The sequence below is a fragment of the Myxine glutinosa genome, chromosome 1 (assembly GCF_964187855.1).
Source record: "Myxine glutinosa chromosome 1, kmMyxGlut1.1, whole genome shotgun sequence".
Lineage (NCBI taxonomy): Eukaryota > Metazoa > Chordata > Myxini > Myxiniformes > Myxinidae > Myxine > Myxine glutinosa.
The window spans coordinates 13781516-13802109 of record NC_136261.1 but is presented as its reverse complement, the minus strand read 5'-3'; the positions used below and the strand labels follow the sequence as shown (position 1 = coordinate 13802109).

Sequence of the window (20594 nt, the reverse complement as noted above, 5' to 3'; positions counted from 1 at the left end):
GATGATGTCCGGTCTTACCCCATTCATGTTTTCTGCGGTCTATATTGAATTCTAATGCATTTAATGTTAATTGCTGTGTATATATAATATTACAGAGGGAATAACTGATACTACTAAAGCTATCATATGTATCATTACATCTAGCTTTGTTAATAAAAGTATTATTAAGCAATTTTTGTAGCTCACAACACTTTTCACCCCTTTTTCAGATGGTGAGAAATTACAAATCTAAAGGAAAGAGAAGATCATGGACTTCAGGGGAGCTACAAGCTGCTTTGCGCAAACTACAGCTGGGAGTCTCTGTATGGAGGGTGTCAGATCGAACGGGAATTCCAAAGTCCACCCTGCATGACCTCAAAAATCAAAAGTACAAGCATGAAAGACGCAGAGGACAGTGCCATTCTGGAAAGTATACAGTGTGTACTCCGGAGCAGGAAAGACAACTATCCCAATACGCAAAAGAGATGTGCGCGTCATTCTTCGGGTTGGCACCGGTTGAAATCAGGCAAATGGCATTTGACTTTGCGGAGAAAAACAAGATCAAACATCCCTTCAACAGAAAAACGAAGATGGCTGGTAAAGACTGGTTCAGTGGTTTTCTCAGTAGAAATCCGGACTTATCACTCCGCACACCTGAGGCGACCAGCTTTTCACGAGCCACCGGCTTCAACAGCATGGCAGTAAACAAGTTTTACGAAAACCTAACAAAAGTCATCGATGAGAACAACATTGATGGTGCAAGAATTTACAATGTTGATGAGAGTGGACTTTCCACAGTACCAAATGCAGCTTCTGCAGAAAAGGTAGTTGGGCTAAAAGGGCAGAAACAAATAGGCCGCCTTACAAGTGCTGAGAGAGGCCAAACAATCACACTCGTTGGCTGCATCGGTGCTTGTGGTACTTATGTACCACCCATGTTTATCTACCCGAGAAAGAATATGCAGATGGCTCTACTGAATGGGGCTCCACCGGGATCGACCTGGGGGGTTTCTGATTCAGGGTGGATCAATGGGGAAGTTTTTGTGAAATGGTTACAACATTTCATAAAGATTGTTGGTGCCACCAAAGAAAACAAGGCCCTTCTTGTTCTTGATAACCATTCCTCCCACATCACGATCGAAGCCTGGGATCTCTGCCGCGAAAATGGAGTGGTTATGTGCTCCATACCACCCCACACGTCACACATGCTGCAGCCATTGGACCGAACGGTGTTTGGTCCAATCAAACGTGCTTATTCCAGGCAATGCACAAACTTCTTGAAGTCCAATCCTGGACGCAGAATCACACAGTATGAGGTAGCGTCCATTTTTCAACAAGCATATTCTCAGGTTGCAACAGTAGAGAAAGCTGTAAACGGATTTCGTTGCTGTGGAATTTGGCCGCTCAACTCTGACATTTTCACGCCAGAAGATTTTGCTCCAGCAGATGCCTTGATGCCCCCACAAGTTCAAACAGAAGAAGAACCCACCCAGCCTGCTGTTCCAGACCAATCGCAGGATGTTCAAGATGACGAAGAAGTATCTCGTGACAATGCTGATGATGTTCCTGGTCCCTCTAACGCCGGGCCTGGTCCCTCTAAAGCCGGGCGGGACACATTAGAAGATATGGATACTACGTCTTCAGATGGTGAAGATACAGCTGCAGTGCATTTTCCCTCTGTGCATCCCAGCTCAACAACAATATACGACAAACAAATATTACACATTTCAATGTTAATCTATAGACGAAAATATTTCATTGTAGGCCTATTGGGAACATTTCATTGTATTGAGAAGATAACTACTTAGCATCTCTGGTGTCTTAAAAGGTCGTTTAGCCTGTTTGAAAAGGGGAGGGGGCTTATGCAAGACCCTAAAAGTCGACTTCTTCACTTGTCCGTAGTTGCCCCACCAGGTGCCCGGTTTTCCCCGCTAGCGGGCAGGGAATTGCGGACACTTACGAAAATGGTTTCTTAAAGATAACTTAAATATAGTAGAAAAACGTTTTAGGTATGTATCTATCTCATATTGAGGGGATGCCTCATATGTATCTGCTACCATTTTAATTTGAGAGTTATACTACTCGTTGTGCAGATACAGAGGTTTAAAAATCTGTGTCCGTATTTACCCCGTTCTCCCCTGTAATTTACTTGAAGCCGAGAGCTTGTGTTTCCTGGTACTTTTTCTTAGGCATCTATCTATAATTCCAGTAATCTCTGTGTGTCTGTGTGTTTGTCTGTGACCGCTGTTTCTCGACAACCACGGGTCCGATATACTTGAAACTTGCCAGGTATATTGCTGGGGACCCGAGGATGTGCCTTTTCAAGGTTTGAAATTAATCGGACAAGTGGTTCCCAAGGTATGGTCACCGTACTCGCAAGCCGTTCGCTTTGGCTTTGCGAATGGACCAAACCATTTCATGTAAATAGAGGGGGGGGGGGGGTTCTACCGTACTCGCAAGCCGTTCGCTTTGGCTTTGCGAATGGACCAAACCATTTCATGTAAATAGAGGGGGGGGATATAATTTTAGATATATATATAGTACGGGCACGCCCTAGTTTATAAAAACAACGAATATCACTTGTTCAAACTGGAATTGTTTGTTTTTTCAACATCTTGTTGCTTGTTTTTCAGGCTGTCGCACAGAACTCGAGGGGAGGAATTCTAGCAGGAAGTACAAACGGTTCACTCCCAAAGTTGAACTTCAGCCTGGAATGAAAAAGCAAGAACAACAGTCAAGTTGCATCGAACCAAGTATCAAAATGTACAAATGCAGACAATTCTACTTTTGTTTACGAGAGTCGAATGAAAGTATTGGAGAACCCGTACTGAAGCAATATCTTACAAATGTTATCTTTGCATCAAACCATTCATACATTTGTATACTTTAAAGTTTAAAGTTAAACCTTCACATCATTACTCACACACAGAGGCACACATAACAGTAAGACATTTGCATTTTCCGGTGCTTTAAATAACTAATACACCCGTAGACTCCGGGGGGACAGGAAGGGTTATTCCTCTTTGGGGTATGTAGATTACAGTCGATCTATGGTCGGGTCTCAAGAACATTGGGTGTGTGTTCATTTACCAAGTTTCTTGTGGAGAGATCGCCAAGTGGTTAAACCATTCGAGCAAACGCTCCATTCAAAACCGTTAAGGAACAGCTGGCTTGGCAAGCGCTAGCTAGCTGCTTGGTAAAGGAGCACAACCTGAGCTTCTCCCTTTCAGTTTCGTATTAAACAGCGGGAGCGAGTTTCAAAAGTTCGCTACGAAAAATGCCACGGTAGTGGGAGAAAGGGCCATGTTATTGACCCAACATTTGTGGGTTATATAGAGTAAAGTAGATCTTCGCTCAGTTCTGTAAGTAAACCTTCCTTCACGGATGTCGGGATACCTCCAAATTTCTTCATTTAGTGTTATAAAGAGCATTAGCGACTGTTTAAAAAGCTAAGCATACGTGTTTGTGGTTTATAATATTTTTACTTCCTGTAGAAGCCGTTGCTCCCACGGAAGCGTTATTATAACTATAAGCTATTTAAACACGTTATTACTGCAGGAAAAACGTCTTGGGGAAGTGGGATATTAATAGTATTAATATTGTTTTGTAATAACATTAATAATTTGCGATTATCATTAATTTTGTTATTCAAACCGTCTTTGGAAAAACGCCACAATAAATCTACTTCTTTGGAAAAACGCCACGATAAAGCTAACTTAATATGGCTATACACCTCAACAAGCAACCCATTGACGGCAATGGCGAGGTAAACCCACTCGGGGGAGAAAACCCCCTTGGGGAAGGGGGCAAATGAATGTGCTACAACCTTCATTATGTAACCCTTGGTCATCCTGTCAAGTTTGGTTGAGATTGGATAAGTAAGGACGGAATTTATTGGCATCAAAAATTCATCAGACAGACGGACACACACAAATGGCATATTTTAGTATGATTATAGCCTGGTGTTGGCTTAGCGGTTAGGGTGCCGGCTTGGGATCCTAGGATCCTGGGTTTGAATCCCGGTCGATCGCTGAATTAACGCCAGGGGGGTTGACTCAGCCTGTCATCCTTCCGAGGTCGGCAAATTGAGTACCAGCTTGCTGGGATGAATGATCCTGGTGTGTACCCCGGTTTAGAATAGGTACACCGTATCCCTGCGCGCATCGTAAGAGGCGACTGAGGGTTGGCGTCAGGAAGGGCATCCGGCCATAAAAACATTGCCTCAAACAGGGAACCATGATTGTCATGAGGCCCGCAAGGCTAACCCCTGCTCTAGCGGGGAAAATGGCCTCAAAACGATCATTCATATTCATTCATATGTAAAATAATTCACACATGAAGCCTTGTAATTGTGCACATTTTGCAAAAATGCATTTTTATAATCGATTAGTAAAATGTTTTCATGCAAGAGAAGCCTCACAAACATACTTTGCAGAAAAGCATTTCCTCAAGCATCTGCTTTGTGGAGGTATTGCATAATTCACAGGGGAAAGTTGATGATCATGATCATGGTATCAAGTTGAGAAAGTTGATACCATGATCCCCATGTTATTGATTTTAGGTTATAATGTTAATAGTACATAAGTTACATATATTCAGCAGCACGAACACCAAACAATTTCACATACCAGTACCCATTCCACACAAGAGAGAATGTGGAATTTTGACCATTTACCTTCTTCCCAGAGTGCCATTGGTGACCTTTGGCAAGCAGCCGGGGCTGCTTGTCCAACAATGTCCAACAAATTTTCTGATCTGGCTGTGAACAGAAAATGTCCAACAATGACGACAAACCTGTCCTTTTTTGGTTGAGAAAACCAAACCTTTTTTGGTTGAGAAAGTTTGGGATCGAAGGGTGCATGGCCATACAGCCAGAATTTGTGCCAAATAGACTGACGATTGTATCCTCACTAGTGAGGAAGATGATGGAGGTTGTGGTCAAGTTTCATTGAAATTGTGCCTGTAGTTTCGGAGAAGAGAGCAAATACTTACTTTGGGGGGCTCAACCCCTGCCTCCTCCCGCTAGGCCTCGTTAGACCCCAAATATTTTCAATGTCGGGAACAAATTTTGGTACATCACGGGTGATGAAGGTTGTGGTCATGTTTCATCGAAATTGTGTGTGTAGCTTCTGAGAGGAAAGGAAAGACCTATTTTGGGGATCAACCCCTCTGCCCCTCCATAGACCCCATTAGACCCTGATTTTTTAATTATTTTTATTCCATGAACAAACTTGAGTTGTAACATACTAAAAATCTTTTTAGCCAAGTTTGGTCACAATCCCATCACCAGTTTCGGAGAAGAAGTTACAAGAAGTGTTTACGGACTGATGACGCGCCATCACATAAGCTCCACGGAACTACGTTCTAGTTGAGCTAAAATTGGGGATTTATTGACAAAAGGATGGGGGGGGGAGGGGGGCACAGAGCAAGTATTTAAAGTTAAGAGTGTAATGGGGTACAGAGACAACCCCGATAGTATGGCTTATCCTAGACAAGTACAGGCTGGATACCAAACCTAGCTGAGGATAATTTCTTAAACACACGGACAGGCACAGGAAATCGAGTTGTTGTTAGAGTTGTTAGGGTTAGGGTTAGTTGTTAGGGTTAGGGTTAGCACAAGAGAGGGAGAGAAAATAAGATTGGGGATGTAGAAGAGGGTGGCCTTCCCTCGTTCAGGTGCCAGAGACGGTGCGGCTTGAGGCAAGCTGGTACACACTGTACCTTAGAGATCCCTCCATGAAGTACAAAAGGGATTCCCAAGCTACAAGTGGACAGGGAAGGAAAAATCCATCTTCTGGCAAAATATCTTTTGCGATCTTTGGAAAATTGGAAAAGATGGAAAATATTGGCAAAAGATCCATCTTTTGAAGTCATACACTGAATGAAAGGTCAATAGTTTATTCAAACATGGTAATCTCGCCTTTTGATACCATGATCCCCATGTTATTGATTTTAGGTTATAATGTTAATAGTACATAAGTTACATATATTCAGCAGCACGAACACCAAACAATTTCACATACCAGTACCCAGATTGGTTGTGTGTCACATGTGAGAATGGCTGTCTTCAGCTACAAAATGCAACAAGGACATGTTCCAAAAGCACTTCAATATCATATAGATACAGTATACGTACATTACTGTTCTATTTGCGGTATAATTGCATCTGGTGGTTGCAGGACATATGAAAACATACCGCTGTCCAGCAAAGATGAGAGGACATCACAAATTATGGAGTTGAAGAAAGAAACGCAGGACCCCGAGAACATACAAGAAAGCGACATTGAAGAAACACATGACATTATCGCCCCCTCGACTCCCCGAGTGAGCATACCCCCCAACTTCTCATCAGCTAGGAAACGACGGAAGAGGGATCAAGATTCTGTAACGGGCAAAAATAAAAGTGCCCAGGAGAAGACGAAGCAAGAAGAACCCCCCGATGCCGACAAACTATTTCTGCTTGGCCTTTATCCAATATTTCAGGATCTCGATCCCTGCGCAAAATCACTCCTGAAGATTAAGATACAGCAATTGATTCATGAGGCAAGGTTCCCGCCAGGCGGACCAACTAACCACTAACCATATTCAAGGCCTTTGTTTCACACTTCATACCATGACCGGCAAAGGCATTATACTAATAGTCAATATAGCAGGGACAGGAGCCAGAAGCACAGGACGACACCATGGTCATGTGCAGCAGTGACTTTGCACGTACCTATCGTCATGGAAAAGTAGTGGACTAGTGCTGTTGCATGTATACTTTTTGTACACAAAGTCGAGGCTCGTGGAAGACCTAGAACACTGAAAAGTATGAGGACACAACAGAACAAAAGGAACAGGGAAAAGAGGGGAGGGGGGGACGGGACACCAACAGCAGGGTTGAAGGATAGAATAGAGGGAGACTTGGACAAATAAGGGTTGTTGGGAGGCATGAAGAGTAAGGAAGGATGTGGTACACAAGGTAGATACAGGAACAAACACTCAGGAAGGAAAAGAAATTTTGGAAGGAGGTTTGGAAAGAGGTGGGCTTAGGGATGGGGATGGTTGACAGAGGTAAAAAAAAATCATGATTTTTGATGGGGGATGATCTGAGATGGTGGTGAACAGCTGTATTGAAGACCTGGAGAGAAGAATGAGATTGAAGAGGATGTGGAAGTTGATTCCACAGGCGGGGAAAAAAAGGAATGAATGAGTGGAGGTGAGCAGTGGTTCTGGATTTTGGGAGTTTAACCAGAAGAGGGTTGATGGTTTAACCAGTAGTCGTGTGCGGACTGCAGAAATCTAGGAGAGGAGGGGTGAGTTGGGGTACAAAGCACAGAAAAAGCAAAGGGTGTAAGACCAGAAAGGAGGCGGTGAATACAGAGAGACCACCGACCTGTATGTGATGCGGAACTTCATCGCAGGAGATCCCAATGATCTTGAAGACCTTATTTTCCACGGCATCAAGATGTGAGGCAGGGGAGCGAGCCCATAGGGGAGAGCAGCACTCCATCAAGCTGCGGAAGAAAGCTTTGTAAGTGGATAGGTGTTCACATGTACCAAGGAAGGACATTGTACGATGGAGGATGAGCAGACGGTGTCTGGCTTTGGAGGCCAACTTTGAAATGTGGTTTTCCCAAAAAATATCATGGCTGATCATGAAACCCAGGAGTTTGAATGACTGAACTTCCTCAAGATGATTGGTAATAAAGGAGATGGAGGGTTTGCCAGACGGTTCTTTTGCAGAAAGTGAGTGTGATATTTATGTTGCATCTTGTCATTATTTATAATTATTATTATTATTATTATTCCTGTAATAATGGTTTAATATGAATTTGTATTTTTTTGGAAATAAATGGAGTCCAATTTCCATGTTTCAAACTTCTTCCTCAAAATACATGTTTTTTGAATACCTTCCATGAAGAAATACTGTACCGTATTGTATTATATCATTCTATTTGAAAGGTATTTTTAAAAAGCCTCACACACATATTGGAATAAAAACATTAAGTTTTGCAAAAGAAACTATATACTAGCAACCTGCATACCCTCGCCCAGCTTGGTTGTTTTATAGACGTACTCACATTTTAATTGTACAAACTTTATAGACGTACTCACATTTTAATTGTACATACTTTATAGACGTACTCACATTCTAATTGTACATACTTTATAGACGTACTCACATTTTAATTGTATAAACTTTATAGACGTATTCACATTCTAATTGTACATACTTTATAGACATACTCATATTTTAATTGTACATACTTTATTGACGTACTCGCATTCTAATTGTACATACTTTACAGATGTACTCATATTTTAATTGTACATACTGTTACGTTTGTGGGGGGAAGGCAATGAAATACCTTGGTCCAGGTAGAAGTGTATATCTTACCATGCTCCGATTGTCATGTAGCCACATTGATGGACATAAGTCAGGCTGGATGTCACGTTAGAGTGTATCTTTGTCCCCATGACTAGGGGTGGGGCTATGATAATTAGGTGGGGTTTAAGGGTAATTAATCCCCTGTATGTAAATCACCTCTGTGGTTTCTCCTTTGTTCCTTATGACACCGCACCACACATATAGCCAAGCCAAGCAATCGGCGTGCATTATAACACCAAATAAAACAACCAAAACCAGGACATTGAGCACCGCCAATGATATCACCGAACACCATCACAAAGGCTGGCAAGTGGCCATGTGGCCATGCCCCGAAGAACGATTGGTTAGGACGACCATAGGGCGAGGAGATGGACCCGCTGATTGGAGCGTGCGTTACGTCATCGGATGACGTAAGAGTGCTGGGAACAAAAGACTTGGGTCCGGACATTTTCCTTCTTCTTGTTCGGACTTTGATAGCGAACAGTCGGAGGTTTTCGTGGTCCTTGGCTTTCATCCTGTCGCGGTCGCAGATATTCTCTTCTTCTTGGTTCTGGATTTCATTGCGAACAGTCTTGATTATTGTATTTTGGGTCCCGAGTTGAGAAAGGACATTCGCTTATTTCCTCTTCTTGGTCCGGCGATCAGTTTGAGCGGCCGCATTTTCCTTTCCCTGGCTCGTTGGTGCTGGCGGTGCAGCGGCTGTCCGTGCTGAGAGGCCGCGGTGCTGTTTGGAGCAGACGACGAGTGGATGGGCGCAGCCTGAGGAATGAACTGTGCGGCAGTGTGCGCCAAGGCCTGTTTCCTGCGCATGGACTTTGCGCCAGGGCGTGTTTTCCCGCGCAGGAACGCGGGGGCCTGTGACGATTCCGGACGATCAAGGGGACCAAGGCTAAGTATACAAACACACATTTTTACTTTCAGTTATTTTTTCCCTTGTGTTGTATACGAGTCCGTTTGGAGGGTCCCTCGATTAGGAATTTCAGTTTTACTTTGCATTCTTTGGTTACCGGCATTTCTTTCATTAAAGCCGGTATTTTTGCATTATAATTCCATGTCGGTTTGCTTTAATCATCGTGGTTTGAATACGTCCAGTGGGATCCATGCAGGTAAGAGCTACGCTACTCTTCGCTGCCTCATCCCCCGTGCGTATTAACTCTACACTCATAGGCGTTCAATCCAACTATGGCAAAGCTCTATCAGCTTCCCGTTACCTTGGAGGATCTTCATCCCCAGGAACACGAGAATATTTTATGGACGTACTTACATTTGAATTGTACATACTTTGTAGGCGTACTCTCACTCTAATTGTACATACTTTGTAGACGTACTCACATTTTAATTGTACACACTTTGTAGACGTCCTCACATTCTAATTGTACATACTATCTGGATGTCCTCACATTCTAATTGTACATACTTTATAGACGTACTCACATTCTAATTGTACATACTTTATAGACGTACTCACATTCTAATTGTACATACTTTATAGACGTACTCACATTCTAATTGAACATAATTTATAGAAATACTCACATTCTAATTGTACCAAATTTATAGACGTACTCACATTCTAATTGTACATAGTTTATAGACTTTATAGACAGTTGTGACCTGTGGGCGATGTTTGACAAACAAACATACAAGAAGACGTCATGCAGAGCACGATACTTGCAAAATCCACCGCTCCCCCTCAAAAAAGTTGCCATGGATACATCAAATTGTCCATTTCATTAAGATTCAAATTGATGATCTTAATCAAAGCTCAGGTCAATTGGATGTAAAATAATTATTTTAGAAGTTTGACCCTGAGTTGACCTTTGACATTTTGACCTCAAAAATAGTTGCTTTCCCAATTCAGTGATGCACTATGCAAATGCTGTTTAATTTTCAAGTTAATAGGATGAACATTGATAATTTTTCAGACAAAAATTGATGATTTTATAAGTTTAACTTTGGGTTGACCCTTGACCTTTTTACCTCAAATGGTTTCCCAATACAGTGACCCAATATGCAAATACTTTTCAACTTCCAAGTCAATTTAATGAAAAAAAAAATGATTTAGAAATTAGACCTCAAGATGACCTTTGACCTTCGACTTCAAACTCAATAGGCTTCTCAGTTGTGACTACCTCTACAACTTGGTGAAGTTTCATAATGACTGGTTTAAAATTGTGACCTGTAGGCGATTGACAGACAGACAAACAGACAGAATAACAAAGTCAACCAACCAATATACTTGAAAAATCTTCAATTTTGCAAGTAATACATTTGTACAAAATAAATGTTTGTATTATGTTTGGTGTAAATCATGAAAACACACCAAATCAAGTTCAGTGAGGTTATTATCTTCAGTTAAAACAAGCCTGTGCCTCTGCGCTGACATGTATTGATGCGAGCGCAGCGAGCCAATACATGCTAGCATAATAATAAAGCATGCAATATCTGCAGTGGGCAATGCATTTGCTCGGCTGACCGCCACCTGGAGATGTTCACTGACTGCCGAAAATTAAAAAAAAAAAAAATAGAGAAATAATTAGAAATTTGGGTTTGGTTACACAGGTGATTGCAACAAGTGTTCTGCACAGTCTTTGAAGAACATCATGATCCATTTGATTTAGAACGGTTGGCATCACAATTGCGTTCCAGCACACTGCAAACGTATTACCAGGAAGGTGCCCAGGGGAAGGTGATGATATCCGTTACGCATTGTTCCAATGCACGGATTTTCCATTAATACCATTTTTTTCTCTACAAGTAGGAGGCTCATGGAAAAGCAAGGTTAAAAAATAGTGGATTAGCGGAGCAACAATTGAGCACAAGTCAGTGAACATGAGAGAGAGAGAGAGGGAGAGGGAGAGGGAAGAAGGGGAAGAAGGGGAAGAAACACTGAAGCCAGCAAGTAACAGTTGGGTTGGGAAGGGTTAATGGAGTAATAAAGATAATGGGTCAGGATATGGGATGACATGAGGTGGCTGTGCACTGCCTGCTTGAAGTCCTGGAGGGATGAGTGGGAAAGAATGGCCTTGAAAGGCAGTTGTTTCATATTTAGCTTTTATTCCTGAAAAAAGGACAGCAGAATAAAAACATTTCTCAGGCTCAAAATGCTTAGAAAAGTTTTCGGTTTTTGTAAACAACCTTCGTGACCATTACAAACAATCACAGTTTTTTTGCAAGTGCCAAAACGATAGTGTTCATTGCAGCCACCAGCTGCATGTTAAAGTGATGCGAGTTTTCCTCAGCTTGTCTTCTGTCCTGTCGTTCCTCTTCATACCTCTGCTTATCCTCCTCGTATCTCTGCTTCTCTTCCTCATATCGTTTTACTTCCAATTCAAACTGTCTTTCTTGTATCCCTGCCATTTTCTTGGCAATGTCAGTCAAGCTCAATAAAGATTTTCTTTTCTTTGCTGCAGAGAGAATGCGGGGAGATAACAAAAGCATGTTGTGACGCACTCACAGCCAATGAACAGGAACGAGGTAGTTTGTAATGAGCTATTCATTTAATACATATAAATGGCGGGAGGAGGAGAGTATGCTGGGCGTTTGAGGGGAAGAAAAGGCAAAGCAAGTGCAGATACATTCCAAGTACACTCCCCCCCCACCCCCCACCCCCCACCCCCCATGCCAAATAAATAACATATTATTCTGTTACGTGGTCCTCCCGGTGACTACCTGGTCTCGGTGATCCCCGGACCATGAGAGGAACTCCGCCAGAAAAATCTATTATGTATGCGCTTTCGTAACGCAATCAATATGAATTCCAATCAAGAAAAAACCCCACACCAAGGATCCGGAATAATCAAGGATATATTCCCCGAGCAATCAACAACCATCAACAATCAGCAATCAATAGTACAAAGATGTAAACTCATCTACCATAACTCTAAGATGGCCATCTTATACATTCCTCACGTGAGCCCCACTCCCGACTCCCTCCATGGTCAATGTCTCTCTCAATGTCTCCGTACTCCTGTAGTTCGATCTCCGCACGTGGGCGGTTGAACGGACCCTTCCTGACGTGCTTCCACCGGGCACGTCCCGTACCGGGAACAACGGCTGCAGCGCACACCTCCTGGCCAAGCGAAGCGGGTAAAGCAAAGCGGGCAAAGCAACACGCGGCTTGCCCAGCGCGCGATCCGTACGCGGCCTTGTAGACGGTGAGGCGAACTGTGCCGGACGCTTGGTTCCGTGCACGAACCCACAGTGACTTGACGTGTCAAAGGGTAGTTACACGTCCCGGTAACTCCTCTCACCAGACGGGCTTTTACACGCCGATTCTGTTACGTTGCTCAATAGCGATACCGCTCGCGTCCGAGCTCGGCGAGGAAGAAGAAGAATCGTCGCTTCTCCAGGACCTCGTGTCTTTTCTTCTTCCGTTTCCGGTCTCCTTTTTCTCAGAAGGGCTCCTGACCCTTTAATCACAACAACCTTTAATCGACTACACATTGATAAGCAAAGACCTGAATAGTAATTCACATACATTCACATAAATATGTAACACTCCCCCCCTTCAAGAAAGAAAGTTTGAACCCAGCGAAAACTTTCTTTGCCGGCCAACTTGGATAAACAAACCCGATAACTCACCCCCCAGGCACAGTCATCACTTAAAAATAAAGCAACAAAATTTCACACAATCCCCTAGATTAATTCCCTCTGGACCAAGCGTCAACCACTTCTAGTTTCTCTTGAATGACGGTTAAGAGGTGGTGACCAAAGCCCCCAAATTTAAACCTCTCGATAGCACTCTTTCGGGAGGCCCAGCTGAGTATTCCCTACATGGACGCCTTAAGGAATGTGGAGTTCACGGTTAGTCCGTGCAGGAAAGTTCACTACCTGGACGCCTTTAAGAACGTGGCGTTCACGGTTAGTCCGTGTAGGAGCCCCGGCTCGGCGGCTCCCCCGTATATAGTGCTTCAACTTCGCCAGACTCCTAACAGTTACGGTGGGACCCCTTGTCCCAGCCGTTACCTGACTGGCGGTCTCCTTCTCGGCCAGTGCTCTGACATTCATTCTTTCGGGAGGTGCCGTAACTCTGGGAGCCTCCATAGTAATATCGGCTGCTGCCAACCCTAAAACTACTGCCAAGTTGTCCTCTTCTGTAGACCTCTCGACGCCTACGAAATGCCTTCCCTACTGTGATGGTCCGACCCTCCAAATCCTTACCATTCCAATTCTTCTCTGCCTCCCTGGCGTCTCTTGTGCTTGCAAACGTGACAAAGCCGAACCCTCTTGACCGTTGCGTTTCCCTGTCTTTTACCACCCGCACTTCCACCAGTGGCCCATATCTGTTGAAGACAGAGGTCAGAACTTCTTCCTCTGTGTTGAAGTTCAGTCCCCCTACAAATAACTTGGAACTTTTGTCGCCATCCCGAGCTGGTATGGTGTTATTTTCCCTGTTGTGTTCTTGACCAACCCTCGGGTTACCATAAATTTGCCCCCCGGCCAAATCATTCCCGATAATCACAGATACTCCCTCTACAGGAAGCGTGGCTTGTAAACCGATGGTGACCAGTCTTGACACCAAATCGGATTCCAAATGGATGACATGAAGTGGGGCACTAACACAGCCACCGATCCCTTGTAACCGAACACTATCACCAGTTGCGGTACTCTTTGACAATGGCAAAATGCCTTCCAGCATTAAGGATTGATGGGCTCCTGTGTCCCTCAAAACCCTAACCGGTCTTGGGTTAGTCAAGTCTCCCTTGAGTGAGACCAACCCCTCATAAATAAATGGTTGGTAACTCTTCTGTGGGCGATTTCTTATGCTTGCCATCGCATTCGGAGTGGTAATAATCGGACTCCGCTCTGGGTTTTCCCTTTTCATGAGGTAACAACTGGACATCAAGTGCCCAGGTTTTTTGCAAAAGGCGCAAGTCGGCCCGGAGGAAAAACTCGTGGTCTGCCTCGGGCCCCCCGAAAAAGAAGTTTGTCTTGGGCCCGTAGCCCCCTGATTTCGAACAGTTCGGGTATCAGCATTGTCCCCATAATCATCTCGAGGCCGCCGCCATGTATTGTCGTTCTCCGCACCTGCTGTTCCCCACCTCCCCTCCGGAGATCTAGGCGAGGAGTTAGGTTCGTGGACCCCTATCCGGTGTGTTAAGGCATAATCATCTGCCATGGTGGCTGCGTCCCACAACTTCGGTACTTTCTTTTCCTGCAGGTACACTTTGATGTCCTCGTGGACACACTGTTGAAATTCCTCCACCAGCATCAGGTCACGCAATGCTTCGAAGTCGTTCCCGACTCCTTTTGACTCACACCACCGATCAAACATGTTTTCTTTCACTCTAGCAAACTCCACATGGGTCTCACTCTCCCTCTTCCTGGCATTCCTGAATTTTTGCCGGTAAGCTTCCGGAACCAACTCATAGGCTTTGAGGATGTGCTTCTTCAATACCTCATAATCTGCACATTGGTCCATTGGTAGCGCCGAATAAATCTCTTGAGCTTTTCCCACCAGCACACTTTGCACTAGTATGGTCCAGGCCTCCTCCGGCCAGTTTAACTGTCGAGCCACTTTCTCAAAGTGTGGAAAAAATTTAGCGACTTCCTTTTCACTGAAGGGTGGAACCAGCCTCACATGTCTGCCCACATCCCAGGTGTTCTGGCTAGGTGTCGACCCCGTCAGCAAGGGTGGTACCTCTCCCCGTTCTCTCATTAACTCCAGCTCCTTGAATTTAATTTCTTGCTGAAGCTCCATGTCACGTTCCTTTAATTCCCTTTCCGCTTTTCTCTCCTCTGCTTCGAGGTCCCTTGCAGCTCTCCTCTCCTCTGCTTTTCTCCCTTCTAACCTTTCCTGGAGTTCTCGTTCCACTCTCCTTTCCTCTGCTTGTTTCTCTTCTCTCCTCTCTTCTGCTTTCCTTTCTTCTTCTGCTCTTTCCTTTTCTGCTTTCCTTTCTTCTTCTGCTCTTTCCTTTTCTGCTTTCCTTTCTTCTTCTGCTCTTTCCTTTTCTGCTTTCCTTTCTTCTACTGCTAACCTTTCCTGGAGTTCTCGTTCCACTCTCCTTTCCTCTGCTTGTTTCTCTTCTCTCCTCTCTTCTGCTTTCCTTTCTTCTTCTGCTCTTTCCTTTTCTGCTTTCCTTTCTTCTTCTGCTCTTTCCTTTTCTGCTTTCCTTTCTTCTTCTGCTCTTTCCTTTTCTGCTTTCCTTTCTTCTTCTTTTAACCTTTCCTGGAGTTCTCGTTCCACTCTCCTTTCCTCTGCTTGTTTCTCTTCTCTCCTCTCTTCTGCTTTCCTTTCTTCTTCTTTAATCCGTTCCTGGCTCCGTAATTGCAACTCCAGTTTCTGGAGCTCAACGTCTTCTGGTTCTTCGGGTAGCCACTGCCAGGCTAACTCGTCCCATGTTCCTAATCCCACCATAGACTGTATCACCGTGGTCTGCAACTCTGCCTTCCTCAAATTAGTTCGGACCTCCAAGTTAAAATGTTTGGCCAATTTCAAGAGGTCCGCTTTTAGTAACGCTCGGAACTGTGCCTCACTAGGTGTTACCGCAAAGTTCTGTGCAACAAACGCCATGGTGACTATCGTTAACACCTGTTAACCTTCACCCAAGACTTTACCACAATTTCTCAAAAATTTACCAATTAATAATTAATAAATAAATTTTAATTAATAAAAACTATTATTTTATTATGTTATACAATTTTTTATCCCGGACGTAGACCCAATTGCGAATCCGCAAATCGTAATTTGGACGAGCCCCCAATTCTGTTACGTGGTCCTCCCGGTGACTACCTGGTTTCGGTGACCCCCGGACCGTGAGAGGAACTCCGCCAGAAAGATCTATTATGTATGCGCTTTCGTAACGCAATCAATATGAATTCCAATCAAGAAAAAACCCCACACCAAGGATCCGGAATAATCAAGGATATATTCCCCGAGCAATCAACAACCATCAACAATCAGCAATCAATAGTACAAAGATGTAAACTCATCTACCATAACTCTAAGATGGCCATCTTATACATTCCTCACGTGAGCCCCACTCCCGACTCCCTCCATGGTCAATGTCTCTCTCAATGTCTCCGTACTCCTGTAGTTCGATCTCCGCACGTGGGCGGTTGAACGGACCCTTCCTGACGTGCTTCCACCGGGCACGTCCCGTACCGGGAACAACGGCTGCAGCGCACACCTCCTGGCCAAGCGAAGCGGGTAAAGCAAAGCGGGCAAAGCAACACGCGGCTTGCCCAGCGCGCGAGGCCCAACGTGCGATCCGTACGCGGCCTTGTAGACGGTGAGGCGAACTGTGCCGGACGCTTGGTTCCGTGCACGAACCCACAGTGACTTGACGTGTCAAAGGGTAGTTACACGTCCCGGTAACTCCTCTCGCCAGACGGGCTTTTACACGCCGATTCTGTTACGTTGCTCAATAGCGATACCGCTCGCGTCCGAGCTCGGCGAGGAAGAAGAAGAATCGTCGCTTCTCCAGGACCTCGTGTCTTTTCTTCTTCCGTTTCCGGTCTCCTTTTTCTCAGAAGGGCTCCTGACCCTTTAATCACAACAACCTTTAATCGACTACACATTGATAAGCATAGACCTGAATAGTAATTCACATACATTCACATAAATATGTAACAATATCCTCCAGCGTGCGATATTGTTGGGGTGCCTTTGGCACCCAGATATGCCACCATGCAGCACATTGAGACGGAATTGGGAGGGGGCGGTGTACAATATTTGATTGATTACCTGTGTAATTAAAATAAATAAATAATAATCGTAAAATAAATAATTTCTTAATCAATTGGCTAATAGCATACCCAAATCACCAGTGTTTTATCTGAATCTAAGTTTTTGAAAATTTGTTAAATAATTAATAAATCGGGGGAAAATAAATAATTAATTGCTTAATCAATAAATCAAAAATACCCTTTATAGCCAAATCACTTGGTCATTATCATGTCCAAATATCAGCTTCCTATCTTAAAAGGTGCCTGAGATATTGCCGAGAAGAGAGAGGAAATAAATAAGTACTTAATAAATCGATAATAATTAAGTAATTGATAAATTAATTGATTAATCAAAAAACAAAAAATACTGTTTTTGCCAAAGCACGTGCGCACTATTGTACCAAAATTTCAGCTTCCTACTTCAAATGATGGCTGAGATATCGCCCGGACAAACAAACAAGAAAACAAACAAGAAATAAAGTGAGAAACCGGAGTGAAAACTGAGTACTCCCTTTCAGCGCGTGTCATCGCCGGACCCTATTCGGTGCCCAGCGATGACGTCATGCAGCACCTGGAGATAGCATCGGAAAGGAGCGGTGTACAACAACGTATAGTGAGAAAGGGTGAGAACGATGGGAGTGAAGAGAAACGTCCATCAATTTAGGGTTAATAAAAAAGAACAAACTCACTTCTGTATCTAAGTGTATTCCAAACATGTGGAGTTGATGATGGATCAACTGATGATGGAGCAACTGATGATGGAGCGGCTGGCGATTGAGCGGCTGGCAGTTGAGCGGCTGGCGAGGGCACAGCTGGATCGTTCTCAGCCGTCTCATTAATAGCCTTGTTATTATCTGCACAAATAGTGTAATATGCGTTATAATTCAATGAAAGTTTTCCAAAAAATTCCTTAAATTCCAGGTCATCAACACAAAGCTCCATGTATGAAACAATTAAAAGAGACATTCCCATGTAGTCCATTGGCTGAGTGGCTGAATTCAGATCTTTCATTTCACCCCCAAGGCAACATTAGTTTGAACCCAAAATGTATGGAATTTATTCCTAAAAACAATAATCTTGAAGGAACTGCGCTCCAACGCGAGTCGAAAGAATTGACGCGACCAAAGACGGAATTCGTCCGAGTTGCTTTATTGAAACAAAACAGCTCAGGTATTCTGACCAGCCCGTTTTTCGGGCAACAATATATATACACATTTATGTCGGGAAGTTTGCCCGGCAAAAGCTATACCGGGCATGCCCGGGTATCAAGGGCGAGCCTTGGAAAGGCGAGTCTGGACCTGCCCGGACGCTCTGGGCGTGCCCTGGAAAGGCGATAGCGGGCATGCCCGGACGCTCTGGGCGAGCCCTGGAAAGGCGATAGCGGACATGCCCGGACGCTCTGGGCGAGCCCTGGAAAGGCGAGAGCGGGCATGCCCGGGAAAGACGAGACCGGGCGTGCCCGGGAGGTTCGGGCGTGCCCGGGAACAGTGAGTCCGGGCATGCCCGGGAGAGGCGCGTCTGGCCGTGTTCTGGCCGGTGCAAGGCGATTATGTACATCCAGCGGTAACCGCTACACACGCCCCTCCAGAATCGACCTGCACCGGCAGGGTCAATTTAAGGGGGGTCCGGATGACCCGGCCGAAGCGACCCCTGGAGGGTCGTGGGGAGGGGTCTGACGTGGTGGTGGGTGGTCGAGCGGGGGGAACTGTGGACGGGGGGCGGCCTCACCGCGGAGGAAGGGCCAACCGTGGTGGTCGGTCGACGTCCATGTGCGCCGGTTTGAGGCGGTCCACAGAAATCCGGTCAGGCCGGCCGCCGAAGTCGACGATGAAAGACTTGTCGCCCCGTCGCAGGACCCGGAAGGGCCCGTCGTACGGCGGCCGGAGTGGCCCCCGGTGCGCGTCATGACGCACAAAGACGTACTCCGCTGTGCGAAGCGCCGGGGGGACGTAGGACTGGGGGCCACCGTGGCGGGACGTCGGCACGGGGGCAAATCGTCGGGCGGCCTCCTGGAGGTCCGAGCGCTGGCGAGCGGCGGACCAGGGACTGGTAGCGTCAGGCACGAATTTGCCCGGGACGCGGAGTGGCTGGCCGTAGACGAGCTCGGCGGCGGACGCCTGGAGGTCTTCCTTGGGGGCCGTGCGAAGGCCCAAAAGGACCCACGGCAGCCGGTCGGCCCAACCGTCGTCCTGAAGGCCGGCCATGAGTGCGGCCTTCATGGAGCGGTGAAACCGCTCGCACAACCCATTGGCTTGGGGGTGGTAGGCCGTGGTGCGGTGCAGCGTGACCCCCAACAAACGGGCGACCGCGCCCCAAAGCTCAGACGTGAACTGTGGGCCGCGGTCGGATGAGATGTCCGCTGGTGCGCCGAAGCGCGCGACCCAGGTGGCGATGAACGCCTGCGCCACGTCGGCGGTGGTGGTGGAGGTGAGGGGCACGGCCTCCGGCCACCTGGTGGTCCTGTCCACCATGGTGAGCAGGTGGGTGAACCCCCGCGAGGGGGGCAGGGGACCCACCAGGTCCACGTGGACGTGGTCGAAACGCCGTTCAGGCACGGCGAAAGGTGCCAGCGGGGCCTGGGTGTGGCGGTGGACCTTGGCTCGCTGGCAGGCCGTGCAGGCGTTGGCCCAGTCGCGGATGTTTCGTCGAAGGCCGTGCCAGACGAAACGCGCCGACACCAGCTTCTGAGAAGCTTTCCGGCCCGGGTGAGAAAGGCCGTGGATGGAGGCGAAGATGCGGCGCTGCCAGGAAACGGGCACGATGGGGCGAGGCTGGCCCTGGGAGACGTTGCAGAGCAGGACGGTGCCCGCGAAGGGGATGTCGGCCAGGCGGAGGCCCGTGTCCGCCACGCGGAGTGCCTGCACCGAGGCGTCGGTGGTCTGGTCGGCCACCATGAGCGTGAAGTCCACGCCGAGGTGGACCGCGTTCGCGCAGGCCCGCGAAAGGCAGTCGGCCACGGCGTTGTCTTTGCCGGCGACGTGCTGGATGTCCGTGGTGAACTCCGACACGGCGGAGAGGTGGCGCTGCTGGCGGGCCGACCACGGCTCCGTGACCTTAGCCATTGCGTAGACCAACGGCTTGTGGTCGACGAAAGCCGTGAACGGGCGGCCCTCCAGGAGGTGTCGGAAATGGCGAACGGCCAGGAATAGCCCGAGCAGCTCGCGGTCGAACGTGCTGTAGTTTAACTCGTTCGGCCGGAGTTGCCGGCTGAAAAAAGCGAGTGGCTGCCAAACCCCGTCCACCCATTGCTCATGGACGGCGCCCACCGCGTAGTTGGAGGCGTCCGTAGTGAGGGCGATGGGCGCGTTGAGCACCGAGTGATCCAGCAGCGTTGCGTCGGCGAGGGCCCGTTTGGCACTGGCGAAGGCCGCGTCCATGGCCGCGGACCAAACAATGTCATGCTTGGCCGGCTTGCCCCGGAGGGCCTCGTAAAGGGGCCGCATGAGCTGAGCAGCGCGGGGCACGAATCGGTGATAAAAATTCACCATGCCGAGGAACTCTTGGAGGGCCTTGATGGAACGGGGACGCGGGAACGTGGTGATGGCCTCGACCTTGGTCGGCAGCGGCACGGCCC

At 46.6% G+C, this 20594-nt stretch overlaps 2 protein-coding genes across 4 annotated transcripts in view; one reads left to right on the top strand and one right to left on the bottom strand.

Annotated features, from left to right (window-relative positions):
• Positions 1 to 125: 125 nt before the first annotated feature.
• Positions 126 to 6804, top strand: LOC144889705 (uncharacterized). Its single transcript, XM_078770891.1, has 3 exons — positions 126 to 1626; positions 2613 to 2742; positions 6159 to 6804. The coding sequence occupies exons 1-3, from the start codon at positions 210 to 212 to the stop codon at positions 6556 to 6558; spliced, it is 1947 nt and encodes a 648-aa protein (XP_078627017.1). The 5' UTR covers positions 126 to 209; the 3' UTR covers positions 6559 to 6804.
• Positions 6805 to 11387: 4583 nt separating this feature from the next.
• LOC137421365 (uncharacterized) overlaps positions 11388 to 20594 on the bottom strand; it is a 96351-nt gene continuing 87144 nt past the window's right edge. For all 3 annotated transcript variants that reach the window (XM_068107360.2, XM_068107377.2, XM_068107367.2), the window contains exons 5-6: positions 17710 to 17874; positions 11388 to 11757 (exon numbers count right to left, since the gene is read on the bottom strand). In XM_068107360.2, coding sequence (XP_067963461.2) covers positions 11510 to 11757; positions 17710 to 17874 — 413 coding nt within the window. In that variant the 3' untranslated portion in view covers positions 11388 to 11509. The remainder of the gene's footprint in view (positions 11758 to 17709; positions 17875 to 20594) is intronic.